The 14,630-nt window shown below is 41.7% G+C and overlaps 1 protein-coding gene across 5 annotated transcripts in view; it reads left to right on the top strand.

The window, feature by feature from the left end:
• LOC139753747 ((E3-independent) E2 ubiquitin-conjugating enzyme UBE2O) overlaps window positions 1-14,630 on the top strand; it is a 455,778-nt gene that overhangs the window by 261,508 nt on the left and 179,640 nt on the right. For all 5 annotated transcript variants that reach the window (XM_071670555.1, XM_071670557.1, XM_071670558.1 and 2 more), the window contains one exon: window positions 9,201-9,362. In XM_071670555.1, the coding sequence (XP_071526656.1) occupies window positions 9,201-9,362 (162 nt within the window). The remainder of the gene's footprint in view (window positions 1-9,200; window positions 9,363-14,630) is intronic.

Here is a 14,630-nt window from a genome sequence, read left to right as displayed (position 1 = left end):
TGGTTTCAGAAGTGGTAGAGGATGTGTGGATCAGGTTTTTGCTTTGAAGAACGTATGTGAGAAATACTTAGAAAAGCAAATGGATTTGTATGTATTATTTATGGATCTGGAGAAGGCATATGATAGAGTTGATAGAGGTGCTCTGTGGAAGGTACTAAGAATATATGGTGTGGGAGGCAAGTTGTTAGCAGTGAAAAGTTTTTATTGAGGATGTAAGGCATGTGTACGTGTAGGAAGAGAGGAAAGTGATTGGTTCTCAGTGAATGTAGGTTTGCGGCAGGGGTGTGTGATATCTTCATGGTTGTTTAATTTGTTTATGGATGGGGATGTTAGGGAGGTGAATGCAAGAGTTTTGGAAAGAGGGGCAAGTATGAAGTCTGTTGGGGATGAGAGAGCTTGGGAAGTGAGTCAGTTGTTGTTCGCTGATGATACAGCGCTGGTGGCTGATTCATGTGAGAAACTGCAGAAGCTGGTGACTGAGTTTGGTAAAGTGTGTGAAAGAAGAAAGTTAAGAGTAAATGTGAATAAGAGCAAGGTTATTAGGTACAGTAGGGTTGAGGGTGAAATCAATTGGGAGGTAAGTTTGAATGGAGAAAAACTGGAGGAAGTAAAGTGTTTTAGATATCTGGGAGTGGACTTAGCAACAGATGGAACCATGAAAGTGGAAGTGAGTCACAGGGTGGGGGAGGGGGCAAAGATTCTGAGAGATTTGAAGAATGTGTGGAAGGTGAGAACGTTATATGGGAGAGCAAAAAATGGGTATGTTTGAAGGAAGAATTGTTCCAACAATGTTATATGGTTGCGAGGCATGAGCTATAGATAGGGTTGTGCAAAGGAGGTTGGATATGCTGGAAATGAAATGTTTGAGGACAGTATGTGGTGTGAGGTGGTTTGATCGAGTAAGTAATTAAAGGGTAAGAGAGATGTGTGGAATTAAAAAGTGGGGTTGAAAGAGCAGAAGAGGGTGTGTTGAAATGGTTTGGACACATGGAGAGAATGAGTGAGGAAAGATTGATAAAGAGGGCATTTGTGTCATAGGTGGACGGAAGAAGGAGAATTGGGAGACCAAATTGGAGGTGGAAGGGTGGAGTGAAAAAGATTTTGAACGATCGGGGCCAGAAGATACAGGAGGGTGATAAGCGTGCAAGGAACAGAGTGATTTGGAATGATGTGGTATACTGGGGTTGATGTGCTGTCAGTGGATTGAACCAGGGCATGTGAAATGCCAAGGGTAAACCATGGAAAGGTCTATTGGGCCTGGATGTGGAAAGGGAGCTGTGGTTTTGGTGCATTACACATGACGACTAGAGACTGAGTGTGAACAATTGTGGCCTTTTTAGTCTTTTCCTGCGCTATCTTGAGGGGGGGGCTCTGTTTTACATGTGGCAGGGTGGCGACGGGAATGGATGGAGGCAGCAAGTTTGAGTATATACATGTGTATATACGTATATATCTGTGTATGTGTAGGTATACGTTGAAATGTATGTATATGTGCGTATATGGACGTTTATGTATATACATGTGTATATGCGTGGGTTGGACCATTCCTTGTCTGTTTATTTGTGCTGCCTCACTGATGCGGGAGATGGCGATTAAGTATGAAAAAATGAAATATATATGTTTATATGTGTGTATATGAGTGGATTGGGCCTGAACATACAGGAGGGTGAAAGGAATTCAAGGGATGGAGTGAGTTCGAAGAATGTGGTATACTGGGGTCGTATGCTGTCACTGGATTGAACCAGGGCATGTTAAGCATCTAGGGTACACCATGGGAAAGTCTGTTGGGCCTGGATGTGGAAATGGAGCTGTGGTTTTGGTGCATTACACATGACAGCTCGAGACTGAGTGTGAACGAATGCGGCCTTTTTTGTCTGTTCCTGGTGCTGCCTCGCTTGAGGAGGGTGGGATGCTGTTTCATGTGTGGTGGTGTGGCGACAGGAATGGATGAAGGCAGAAAATATGAATATGTATGTATATGTCTTTGTATGTAAATGTATGTATACATTGAAATGTATGTGTATCTATATGTGTATGTATGGGCATTTATGCATGTACAGGTGTATATGGGTGGTTGGGCCATTTCTTCATCTGTTTCCTTGTGCTACCTTGCTGGCACAGGAAACCAATTATGCATGATAAAATAATGAAATATGAGTGGATGGGTCTTTCTTTATTTGTTTCCTGGCGTTACCTCGCTGACGTGGGAAACAGCAAGAAGTATAATGATACGTTAATAACAATCTGTATGGCATGCAGAATAATGATATAGTAAAGCTTTATGTTAAGAATCCTACAGTACGTATGACTTCACCCTGTATGATTGAGTGTTCATACGTAGTCATACATTTTTCTAGAGTATATATTCATTGCCCATACTCCATTGGTTTCCTTCAATGTTGAATATGTGATGGGGGTTGAAAAACTAAGAAGCAGAGCATAATATATGACATCAGGAAATATGAGGCCAATTTTTGGCTCTTTTTTTGGAGAGTGGCATGAGTGTGGTGGGAGTGAGGTTCTGTGATGGTAGTCATTGCTGTGGGATTGGTCTCATATTAGCTTGGAGTCATTCTGACTGATTCATATAGGTACCAAGCTTGGCATTAGACAGTAAGATTATGTGAAGCTTTTTATATACTTTGCTTTGTAGATGAGCTTTGCAATAAGTTACTGAATATACCCATTATCATCATACTAAACTTTATTTGTTATACTTCATTGCTGTTTCCCACATGAGCGAGTTAGCGCCAGGAAACAGACATCCATAGACGCACATATACATATCAACATATACATACAAATACATAGACATATACATATATACACATGTAAATATTCAAACTTGCTTGCCTTCATCCATTCTTGTCACTGCCTCACCCCACAGGAAGCAGCATCATTACCCCCTGCTTCAGTGAGGGAGCACCAGGAAAACAGACAAAAAGTCCACAGTTATTCATACTCAGTCTCTAGGTATCATGTGTAATGCATCGAAACCACAGCTTCCTATCCACATCCAGGTCCCACAGATCTTTCCATGGTTTACCCCAGATGCTTCTCATGCCCTGGTTCAGTCCATTGACAGCACGTCAACCCCAGTATACCACATTGTTCCAATTCAGTCTATTCCTTGCACGCCTCTCACCCTCCTGTATGTTCAGGCCCCAATTGCTCAAAGTCTTTTTTACTCCATCCTTCCAACCCCAATTTGGTCTCCTGCTTCTCCTTGTTCCATCCACCTTTGACACATATATCCTCTTTGTCACCTCTGACACATATATCCTCTTTGTCAATCTTTCTTCACTCCTTCTCTCGATATGTCCAAACAATTTCAACACACTCTCTTTTGCTCTCTCAACCACACTTTTTATTTCCACACACACACCTCTCTTACCTTTTCATTACTTACTCAAAATCTTTTTTACTCCATCCTACCTCCTCCAATTTGGTCTCCTGCTTCTCCTTGTTCCATCCACCTCTGACACATATATCCTCTTTGTCAATCTTTCTTCTTTCCTTCTCTTGATATGTCCAAACAATTTCAACACACTCTCTTTTACTCTCTCAACCACACTTTTTATTTCCTCACACCTCTCTTACCCTTTCATTACTTAGTCACACCACCTCACACCACATATTGTCCTCAAACATTTCGTTTCCAACACATCCACCCTCCTCTGTACAACCCTATTTATAACCCATGCTTCACAATCATACAACATTGTTGGAACTACTATTCCTTCAAACATACCCATTTTTGTCTTTGAGATAACTTACTAACAACATGAATAATGAATGAAAAAAATGGTTGTTTAATTTGTTTTTAGATGGGGTGGTGAGGGACGTAAATGCGAGTCTTGGAGAGAGGGCAAGTATGCAGTTTGTAGAGGATGAGAAGACCAGGGAAGTGAGCCAGTTGTTATTTGCTGATGATACTGCTTTGTTGATAGATTCAAGTGAGAAATTGCAGAAGTTGGCGACTGTGTTTGGAATGGTGTGTGAAAGGAGGAAGTTGAGAGTAAATACAAATAAAGCAAGGTTATTAGGTTAAGTAGAGTTCAGGGACAGGTTAGTTATGGTGTGAGTTTGAATGGAGAAAAATTGGAGTAAGTGAAGCACTTTAGATACCAGAGAGTGGATATGGCAGCATTTGGAAGTGGAAGTGAGTCATAGGGTTGGTAAGGGATGAAGATTTAGGGAGCGCTGAAGAATGCATGGAAAGAGAGATTATCAAGGAGGGCAAAAAATGGGTATGTTTGGAGGTTTATTAATCCCAGTAATGATATATTGATGCGAGGCATGGGCTATAGATTGTGGGAGGAGGGTGGATGGAATGTAAAGTTTGAAGACTACATTTGGTGTGAGGTCGGTAATTAAGTAATGAAAGGGTAAGAGAGAGAGTTGTGGCAGTAAAAAGTGTGTATTTGAGAGAGCTTAAGAGGGTGTGCTGAAAAGGTTGGGACATAAGGAGAGTATGAATGAGGAAAGTTTGACAAACATGATATATGTGTCAAGGAACAAAGAGAAGTGGGAGATCAAATTGGAGGTGGAAGGATGGAGTGAAAGATATTTTGAGTGATTGAGGTCTCAACATGCAGGTGGGAGAAAGATGTGCACATAATAATGAACTAGATTGTTGTGGGATACAGGGGATGATGTGCTGTCAGTGGGTTGAGCTAGGGCATGTGAAGCATTTGGGGTCAATGGGGCTTGTTTGTGGATAGGGAGCTGTGGTTTGAGTGCAGTACACTTGACAGCTAGAGAATGGTTATGAGTGGGTATGGCCTTTTTTTCTTATCCTAGCACTGTTGCTAACATGAGAAATGGCAAGCAAGTATGATAAAAAAGGTAATATCTCTGCATAGTATAGATATATGCTTGAAAAATGTTTGAAAGTATGAACTGAATTTATTTAGGATGAAGCAGTTCTTCACATTTTACACACACATCCATATAAGAGCCCACTTCATTACAGTAAACAAAGGCTGTCATGTGTTAGTAATGACACCCAAGAATGGGCTGTCATTGGCAAGATCCCATGCCAAATGTCTTGGCCAATCTTTACTTTCACACATTCTTCAAAGCATGAATTGTGTTCAAATTTATATGTTTATATAAGTATATATATATATATATATATATTGTTGACTGGTTGGTAAGGTTATTTAATGTATGTATGACTCATGGTGAGTTGCCTGAGGATTGGAGGAATGCGTGCATAGTGCCATTGTACAAAGGAAAAGGGGATAAGAGTGAGTGCTCAAATTACAGAGGTATAAGTTTGTTGAGTATTCCTGGTAAATTGTATGGGAGGGTATTGATTGAGAGGGTGAAGGCATGTACAGAGCATCAGATTGGGGAAGAGCAGTGTGGTTTCAGAAGTGGTAGAGGATGTGTGGATCAGGTGTTTGCTTTGAAGAATGTATGTGAGAAATACTTAGAAAAGCAAATGGATTTGTATGTAGCATTTATGGATCTGGAGAAGGCATATGATAGAGTTGATAGAGATGCTCTGTGGAAGGTATTAAGAATATATGGTGTGGGAGGCAAGTTGTTAGAAGCAGTGAAAAGTTTTTATCGAGGATGTAAGGCATGTGTACGTGTAGGAAGAGAGGAAAGTGATTGGTTCTCAGTGAATGTAGGTTTGCGGCAGGGGTGTGTGATGTCTCCAGGTTGTTTAATTTGTTTTAGGATGGGGTTGTAGGGAGTAAATGGCAAGAGTTTGGAAAGAGGGCAAGTATGAGTCTGTTGGGATGAGAGACATGGGAAGTGAGCAGTTGTTTTCGCTGATGATACGCTTGGTGATGATTCATGTGAGAAATGCAGAAGTTGGTGACGTGTTTGGAAGTGTGTGGAAAGGAGAAGTTGAGAGTAAATCAAATAAAGCAAGGTTATTAGGTTAAGTAGGTTCAGGGACAGTTCAAGTTGAGTGTGAGTTTGAATGGAGAAAAATGGAGTAAGTGAAGTGCTTTAGATACCCGGAGTGGATTGGCAGCATTGGAACATGGAAGTGAGTCATAGGGTGGGTGAGGGGAAGATTTAGGGAGCCTGAAGAATGCTTGGAAACGAGAGCATTATCCAAGGAAGGCAAAATGGGTATGTTTGAGGTTTATTAATCCAGTAATGATTATGGTGCGAGGCATGGGCTATAGATATTGTGGAGGAGGGTGGATGGATGCTAAATGTTTGAGGACAATTTGGTGTGAGGTGGTAATATAAGTAATGAAAGGGTAAGAGAGAGTGTGGCATAAAAAGTGGTTGAGAGAGCTAAGAGGGTGTTGAAATGGTTGGGACATGGAGAGTATGAATGAGGAAAGTTTGACAACATGGATATATGTGTCAGGGAGAAAAGGGGAAGTGGGAGACCAAATTGGAGGTGGAAGGATGGAGTGAAAGATATTTTGAGTGATTGAGGTCTCAACATGCAGGTGGGAGAAAGATGTGCACATAATAATGAACTAGATTGTTGTGGGATACAGGGGATGATGTGCTGTCAGTGGGTTGAGCTAGGGCATGTGAAGCATTTGGGGTCAATGGGGCTTGTTTGTGGATAGGGAGCTGTGGTTTGAGTGCAGTACACTTGACAGCTAGAGAATGGTTATGAGTGGGTATGGCCTTTTTTTCTTATCCTAGCACTGTTGCTAACATGAGAAATGGCAAGCAAGTATGATAAAAAAGGTAATATCTCTGCATAGTATAGATATATGCTTGAAAAATGTTTGAAAGTATGAACTGAATTTATTTAGGATGAAGCAGTTCTTCACATTTTACACACACATCCATATAAGAGCCCACTTCATTACAGTAAACAAAGGCTGTCATGTGTTAGTAATGACACCCAAGAATGGGCTGTCATTGGCAAGATCCCATGCCAAATGTCTTGGCCAATCTTTACTTTCACACATTCTTCAAAGCATGAATTGTGTTCAAATTTATATGTTTATATAAGTATATATATATATATATATATATATTGTTGACTGGTTGGTAAGGTTATTTAATGTATGTATGACTCATGGTGAGGTGCCTGAGGATTGGAGGAATGCGTGCATAGTGCCATTGTACAAAGGAAAAGGGGATAAGAGTGAGTGCTCAAATTACAGAGGTATAAGTTTGTTGAGTATTCCTGGTAAATTGTATGGGAGGGTATTGATTGAGAGGGTGAAGGCATGTACAGAGCATCAGATTGGGGAAGAGCAGTGTGGTTTCAGAAGTGGTAGAGGATGTGTGGATCAGGTGTTTGCTTTGAAGAATGTATGTGAGAAATACTTAGAAAAGCAAATGGATTTGTATGTAGCATTTATGGATCTGGAGAAGGCATATGATAGAGTTGATAGAGATGCTCTGTGGAAGGTATTAAGAATATATGGTGTGGGAGGCAAGTTGTTAGAAGCAGTGAAAAGTTTTTATCGAGGATGTAAGGCATGTGTACGTGTAGGAAGAGAGGAAAGTGATTGGTTCTCAGTGAATGTAGGTTTGCGGCAGGGGTGTGTGATGTCTCCATGGTTGTTTAATTTGTTTATGGATGGGGTTGTTAGGGAGGTAAAGGCAAGAGTTTTGGAAAGAGGGGCAAGTATGAAGTCTGTTGGGGATGAGAGAGCTTGGGAAGTGAGTCAGTTGTTGTTCGCTGATGATACAGCGCTGGTGGCTGATTCATGTGAGAAACTGCAGAAGCTGGTGACGGAGTTTGGTAAAGTGTGTGGAAGAAGAAAGTTAAGAGTAAATGTGAATAAGAGCAAGGTTATTAGGTACAGTAGGGTTGAGGGTCAAGTCAATTGGGAGGTGAGTTTGAATGGAGAAAAACTGGAGGAAGTGAAGTGTTTTAGATATCTGGGAGTGGATCTGGCAGCGGATGGAACCATGGAAGCAGAATTGGACCATAGGGTGGGGGAGGGGGCGAAAATTCTGGGAGCCTTGAAGAATGTGTGGAAGTCGAGAACATTATCCCGGAAAGCCAAAATGGGTATGTTTGAAGGAATAGTGGTTCCAACAATGTTGTATGGTTGCGAGGCGTGGGCTATGGATAGAGTTGTGCGCAGGAGGATGGATGTGCTGGAAATGAGATGTCTGAGGACAATGTGTGGTGTGAGGTGGTTTGATCGAGTAAGTAACGTAAGGGTGAGAGAGATGTGTGGAAATAAAAAGAGCGTGGTTGAGAGAGCAGAAGAGGGTGTTTTGAAATGGTTTGGGCACATGGAGAGAATGAGTGAGGAAAGGTTGACCAAGAGGATATATGTGTCGGAGGTGGAGGGAACGAGGAGAAGAGGGAGACCAAATTGGAGGTGGAAAGATGGAGTGAAAAAGATTTTGTGTGATCGGGGCCTGAACTTGCAGGAGGGTGAAAGGAGGGCAAGGAATAGAGTGAATTGGAGCAATGTGGTATACCGGGGTTGACGTGCTGTCAGTGGATTGAATCAAGACATGTGAAGCGTCTGGGGTTAACCATGGAAAGCTGTGTAGGTATGTATATTTGCGTGTGTGGACGTATGTATATACCTGTGTATGGGGGGGGTTGGGCCATTTCTTTCGTCTGTTTCCTTGCGCTACCTCGCAAACGCGGGAGACAGCGACAAAGTATATAAAAAAAAAAAAAAAAAATATATATATATATATATATGTATGATATTATGCTTGGAGGTTTTACTAAACTCTTCCTGCTTGTGGTTGCACTTCAAGTGAGAATTTACCTTTGGTGAAGCTGTATATTGTCTCTTGATGTAAGGGAGTACCATGCATTCATCAAAGGATTTTTCAATCCAAAGGAGTCCATTCTTTCTCTGCAATGGGAGATAGTGTAGCCTTAAACCTGCAAGAGCCTCTTAAGTGAAAGGATTCCTATGGTATGATAAGAAATTTTTAACTCATAGAAGAGTAAAGATTATCATGTACAAGTAGCATACTTAACTCTATCCTTTCAAAACCCACCACACAAAAAATGGGGAAAGTATATCACTTTTTATGGGTTTTCCTTACTTATGGATGATAAACACATGTTCTCCAAGGAAAAAGATATTTGTTTTATCATTTAATTTTTTGTGCATTGGAGTGTTTCCCAATGGATCATTCAAGGAAAATGATATTTGTTTTATCATTTAATTTTTTGTGCATTGGAGAGATTCCCAATGGATCATTTGCTTGATTTTAGATATAAGCTGCCATGTTATGAGTACTTAATGAAACATGCTGTATTGTATTTTTAGGTATCATCTGAGACTTTGAGTGGGGTAACAGAAGAAATACGCACATCCCACATGTGTGCTCAACTGTGTTCACTTATGAAGGCTCAGCTTTTAAAGACCTATGAGGAAGTTGTTTTCCGTTTTGGAGGACATTTTGACATGAGTCTTATGCAAGCATGTCAGGTAAGAGCATAGCTGGTTACACATTTTTAAGTAATTTTATTCATTGGTTTGCATTAATGCTTAACAGAAATTTTCTTATTCTCATAATGAAGAAAAAAAATGTATGATATACCTCATTCACTGAATTTACCCTTGGATTCCTTCCATATTTCTCTGCCATATAATGTTTTCACACTTAAAAACTTCTACTTTGGAGATTTGAATATTTTACTTTTTCAGATATCCAAAGTATTTATTTATTACATATTTCTCTTTTTGAAAGAAAGTTTTCCTCCTCCTCCCATTCCTCCTCTTCCTCTTTCCAGTCCTCCTATGGACCATCAGACCTCTTATAAGTCCCTCTTCCTCTTCCCCCCCATTTCTCCGACTCCTCGTCACTTTACACCTCCTCCTCCTCCTCCTCCTCCTCCTCCTCCTCCTCCTCCTCCTCCTCCTCCTCCTCCTTCCAGTCCTCTTATGGACCATCAGATCTGTTCTTACCTGTCTCCCTTCCTCCTCCTTCCCCCTCCCATTTCCCCTCTCGCCTTCTTCCCATTCCTCCTCGTCATCCTGACATACCTCCTCCCCTTCGTTCCATTCTTTCCCCTCTTCCTCCCAATGCTTTTCCTCCCATTCCTCCTTTTCTTCCTCCCATTCTTCCTATCTGTCTGTGTATTAGTATCTCTGATGCCCATTCCTTTTGGGAACTTCCTCAAGGGGTAGACCTCAGTGAAAGAATCCCCATAACAGGTGAACTCCAGTGCCACATCTTAGCCCTTAGTGCCTCACCCTTAACATGCCATTGGCAGAGGGCAACTTTTATGTAGTGTTTTCACAGGTTCCTACCAAATGATCCCACCAACTACCACTTCCTAGTTGCTCTTCTTTTATCTAGTCGCCCTCGTACTCTTCTTCCTCCTCCTCCTCCTCCTCCTCCTCCTCCTCCTCCTCCTTCTCTTCCCCTTCCCAATCCTCCAACCCTCCCAGTCCCCTTCCTCTTTCTCCCATTTCTCTTCCTCCCCCCTCCTATTCCTTTGCTTTCCCCCATTCCTCCTACTCCCATTTCTTCTCTTCCCATTCCTCCTCCTCCTACCATACTTCCTCCTTCTCCTCCTCCCTCATTCCTCCTTATCCTCCAATTCCACCTCCTTTTCCTCCTGTTCCTTCTCTTCTTCATTTTGTTCCTCCTTCTCCTCCTCTTCCCCCATTCCTCCTTTTCCCATTCATTCTTCTCTTCCTTCCATTTGTTTTCTTCCCATTCCTCCTCCTCTTCCTACCATTCCTCCTTCTCCCATTCATTTTCCTTTGCCTCCCATTCCTCCTCATCTTCCTCCCATTCCACCTCTTCTTCCAACCATTACTCCTCCTCCTACTCGTAGTCCTTCACTTCTTCCCATTCCCTCTCCTCTTCCTCCCAGTACTCCTCCCTACCATTTTTCCTCCTCCCATTCCTTCTCTTTTTCTTCCCATTCTTTCTCCTCTTCCTGCCATTCCTCCTCACATACTCTCTCCTTTTCCTCCCATTCCATCTTCTCACACCTTCTCCTCTTCCTCCCATTCCTTTTCATCTTCCATTCCTTTTCCTCTTCCTTTCATTCCACTTCCTCTTCCCCCATTTCTCCTGTTCACATTCCTTTTTGTCTTCCATTCCTTGTCCTCTTCCTCTTCTTGCCATTCTTCATTTCTTGATAAACTGAACTGCACTACCATCCACTCAGGCTGCCTTGCCACATTTCATCTTGCACATAACTTTCACTCTCCATGGGTCTCTTACAGACCCCAACCCAGACATCCTATATCTGCCACCCTATCATGAAACACATTCAACAAACCTTCATAGTATTCACTCCATCTCCTGTTCACTTCTTGTTAGAACTTCCCCATTAGTCCATTCCTATGTGTTTTCTTGTTTTTCTCTTTGTTAACCTCCCTCCAAAACATCTCATTTTCCTTGAAGTTTGCTGATACTCCCTTCCCCTCACTCTCATTTGCCCTCTATTTCAGTCCCTGCACCTATCTCTTGACCTCTTGCCTTTTTCTCCAGTACATCTCACTATCACATGCTCTCCTTCCCAGTAAGTACTGCCAGTACACCTCTTTTCTCTTTCTCTAAGAACTTTACTTAATTCCACCTTTCACTACTCTTTGTCACCCGCCCACCTCCCAGTGTCAGCATGCCACACACTTCTCTGGCACATGCCAGTGCTGCTTCCCTGATACCTCCCATTCCTCACTCACTTCCTTAGTTTTACTTACTCTGATCTATTACCATTCTGCACTCAATCTCTCCTGATATTTCTTCACAATTTTTTTTTTCCCAAGCTCACTTATTTTCACCACCCACTTCTTATCCATAGCACTTCCTCTTTTCCAAAAACTTGTACAAGTCTTCAACCATACCTGCACCAGGTAATGATCATACATCCCACCAGCTGCCCTTCTCAGCACATTCACATCCAAGAGTCTGTCTTGCACACCTGTCAATTAGTATGTAATTCAGTAATGCCTGCTTGCTATCTTTCCTACTCTTCTTACATATATTTCTTCAATCCAGATTTTCCCAGACACATCTTTTTTCAGCTCTTAACTCCACAAGCAGCTCACCATTTCCATTTACTTTACTGAATACCCCATACTCCCCAATTATACCCTTAACTGCCACATTACTCACTTTCACATTTATGTCACCCATCACTAATACCTAGTCTCTTCCATCAGAACTGCAGACATACTCAGCTTGTCCCAAAACACTTCTCAGTCTTCATGAATCTCTCTTCCTGTGGCCAAGTGCATAAGTACTAATAATCACTCATTTCTCATCCATTTTCATTTTTACCTAGGTTAGTGTAGGGCTCACCACCTAATTTTTCACACATTCCTACAGCTCTTGCTTCAGCAGTAGAGTTACCTTTTCTTAAGCTCTTGCCCACTCTCTAACTCCTTACTTTACCCTTCAGACTCTTCCAGACCTTCTTTCCACCTTACCCTTGAGCTTTGTTTCACTCAGAACTAGAAAATCCAGGTTCCTTCCTTTTTGAGGGTCATAGCTTTAAATGTTAAATAGGATGAGTGGTGAGATTTTACAGTAAAAGGAGAGAACTTTTGGAAAATTTTGGGTATGTTTGAAGGAATGGTGGTTCCAACAATTTTATATGGTTGTGAGGCATGGCCTTTAGATAAGGTTGTGCAGAGGAGGGTGGATGTGTTGGAAATGAGATGTTTGAGGACAATATGTGGTGTGAGGTGGTTTGATCGAGTAAGTAATGAAAGGGTAAGAGAGATGTGTGGTTATAAAAAGAGTGTGGTTTAGAGAGCAGAAGAGGGTGTTTTGAAATGGTTTGGTCACACGGAGAGAATGAGTGAGGAAAGATTGACAAAGAGGATATATGTGTCAGAGGTGGAGGGAACGAGAAGTGGGAGACCAGATTAGAGGTGGAAGGATGGAGTGAAAAAGATTTTAAGCAATCGGGGCCTGAACATGCAGGAGGGTGAAAGGCATGCAAGGAATAGAGTGAATTGGAACGATGTGGTATACCGGGGTCAACATACTGTCAATGGATTGAACCAGGGCCTGTGAAGCGTCTGGAGTAAACCATGGAAAGTTGTGTGGGGTCTGGATGTGGAAAGGGAGCTTTGGTTTCGATGTGTGTGAACGAATGTGGCCTTTGTTCTTTCCTAGTGCTACCTCACACTTTTTTGAGGGGAGAGGGTTGTTCATTTCATGTGCAGTGGGGTGGCGACGGGAATGAATAAAGGCAGCAAGTATGAATTATGTACAGTGTATATATGTATTTTGTCTGTATATATATATATATGTGTATACATTGAAATGTATAGGTATGTATATGTGCATGTGTGGACGTGTATGTATATACATATGTATGTGGGTGGGTTGGACCATTCTTTCGTCTGTTTCCTTGTGCTTCCTCGCTAATGCAGGAGACAGCAACAAAGTATAATGAAATAAATAGATAGTTTGGATGTTTTGGGATTGGGGAAACCCATATCCTTGGCAGGATGTATGGAGTTAAAATGGAAATGGCAATTGCAAGTTGTGTTAGGGTATGTAAGGAGGCATGGTATGGACAGGAATGAATAAGATTTATCAAGGAAGAGGGAAAGAAGGATGTGCAATTGTGCTATCACCGAGAGTATGGGAAGGTGTTACAGAGCTTGGATGGAATGGATCACGAATAGTGTAGGTAAAAGGAAGCTCACTCATGATTGGATCATGGTTAAAGGAAAACACAGGATGGAGTTGGAATTTTTCACTGTTACACAATATTTTCTACCCCCCTGATCTGCTCATTTGTCACTGTGGCTTCATGAAATTCACTTACTTTCACTACCCTCTTCCCACTCATATCATTTTCACTTTTCCTAAAGCCTCTACAAACTCATTTTGCATTTTATCAAGAAGTGATCAGACATCCCACCATCTGTCCCTTTCAGTAAATTTACACTTAGAAGTCTCTCTGGTACTCTTATCTATTAGAACATAAGCTGACAATGCCTTTGTACCATTAACTTCTCTCACCCATGTATAGTTGATTATGTCCTTAAACCAGGTATTCCCAACCACCAGTCCTTTTTTTGCCATACAGAATTACAAGCTTTTCATCTCTCTCTCTCTCTCTCTCTCTCTCTCTCTCTCTCTCTCTCTCTCTCTCTCTCTCTCTCTCTCTCTCTCTCTCTCTCTCTCTCCCCCCCCCCCTCTCTCTCTCTCTCTCTCTCTCTCTCTCTCTCTCTCTCTCTCTCTCTCTCTCTCTCTCTCTCTCTCTCTCTCATATGCATTCAAATCACCCATTGCTATTATTCCATCCCATACATAGAACTTGCTAATGCACTCACTCATATCCTTACAAAACACTTGGTTCTCCTCTCACTATCAGATACATCAGCATCAACAGTCACCTGCTTCTCATAATCTATTTCTGTTTTCATGCACCTTAGTCTGGAGCTCACTTCCCTACATTCTCACACATTCCCACAACTCTTTATTTAACAGAAATATCACACCATCCTTTATTTTTGTTCTCACACTGCCCTTTGCAGTACATTCATAAACCATTCATCCCCTCTTCCCCATTGAGTTTCATTTCACTTAGAGCCAGAAATCTTGGTTCTACTCCCTAAACACACCACCAGTCTCCCTTTTTCTCATCCTGGTTACTTCTTCTTACACTCAGACACCCCTGCCAGGGCCATCTTTCATGACCACATAATATATAGTGAATGGCACTTCATACCCTTGCTTTGCAAAGTTTCGTGTGGTGTAAATACTTCTTA

This window comes from Panulirus ornatus, chromosome 15 (assembly GCF_036320965.1).
Source record: "Panulirus ornatus isolate Po-2019 chromosome 15, ASM3632096v1, whole genome shotgun sequence".
Lineage (NCBI taxonomy): Eukaryota > Metazoa > Arthropoda > Malacostraca > Decapoda > Palinuridae > Panulirus > Panulirus ornatus.
This window is presented reverse-complemented; position numbering and strand designations above follow the sequence as displayed.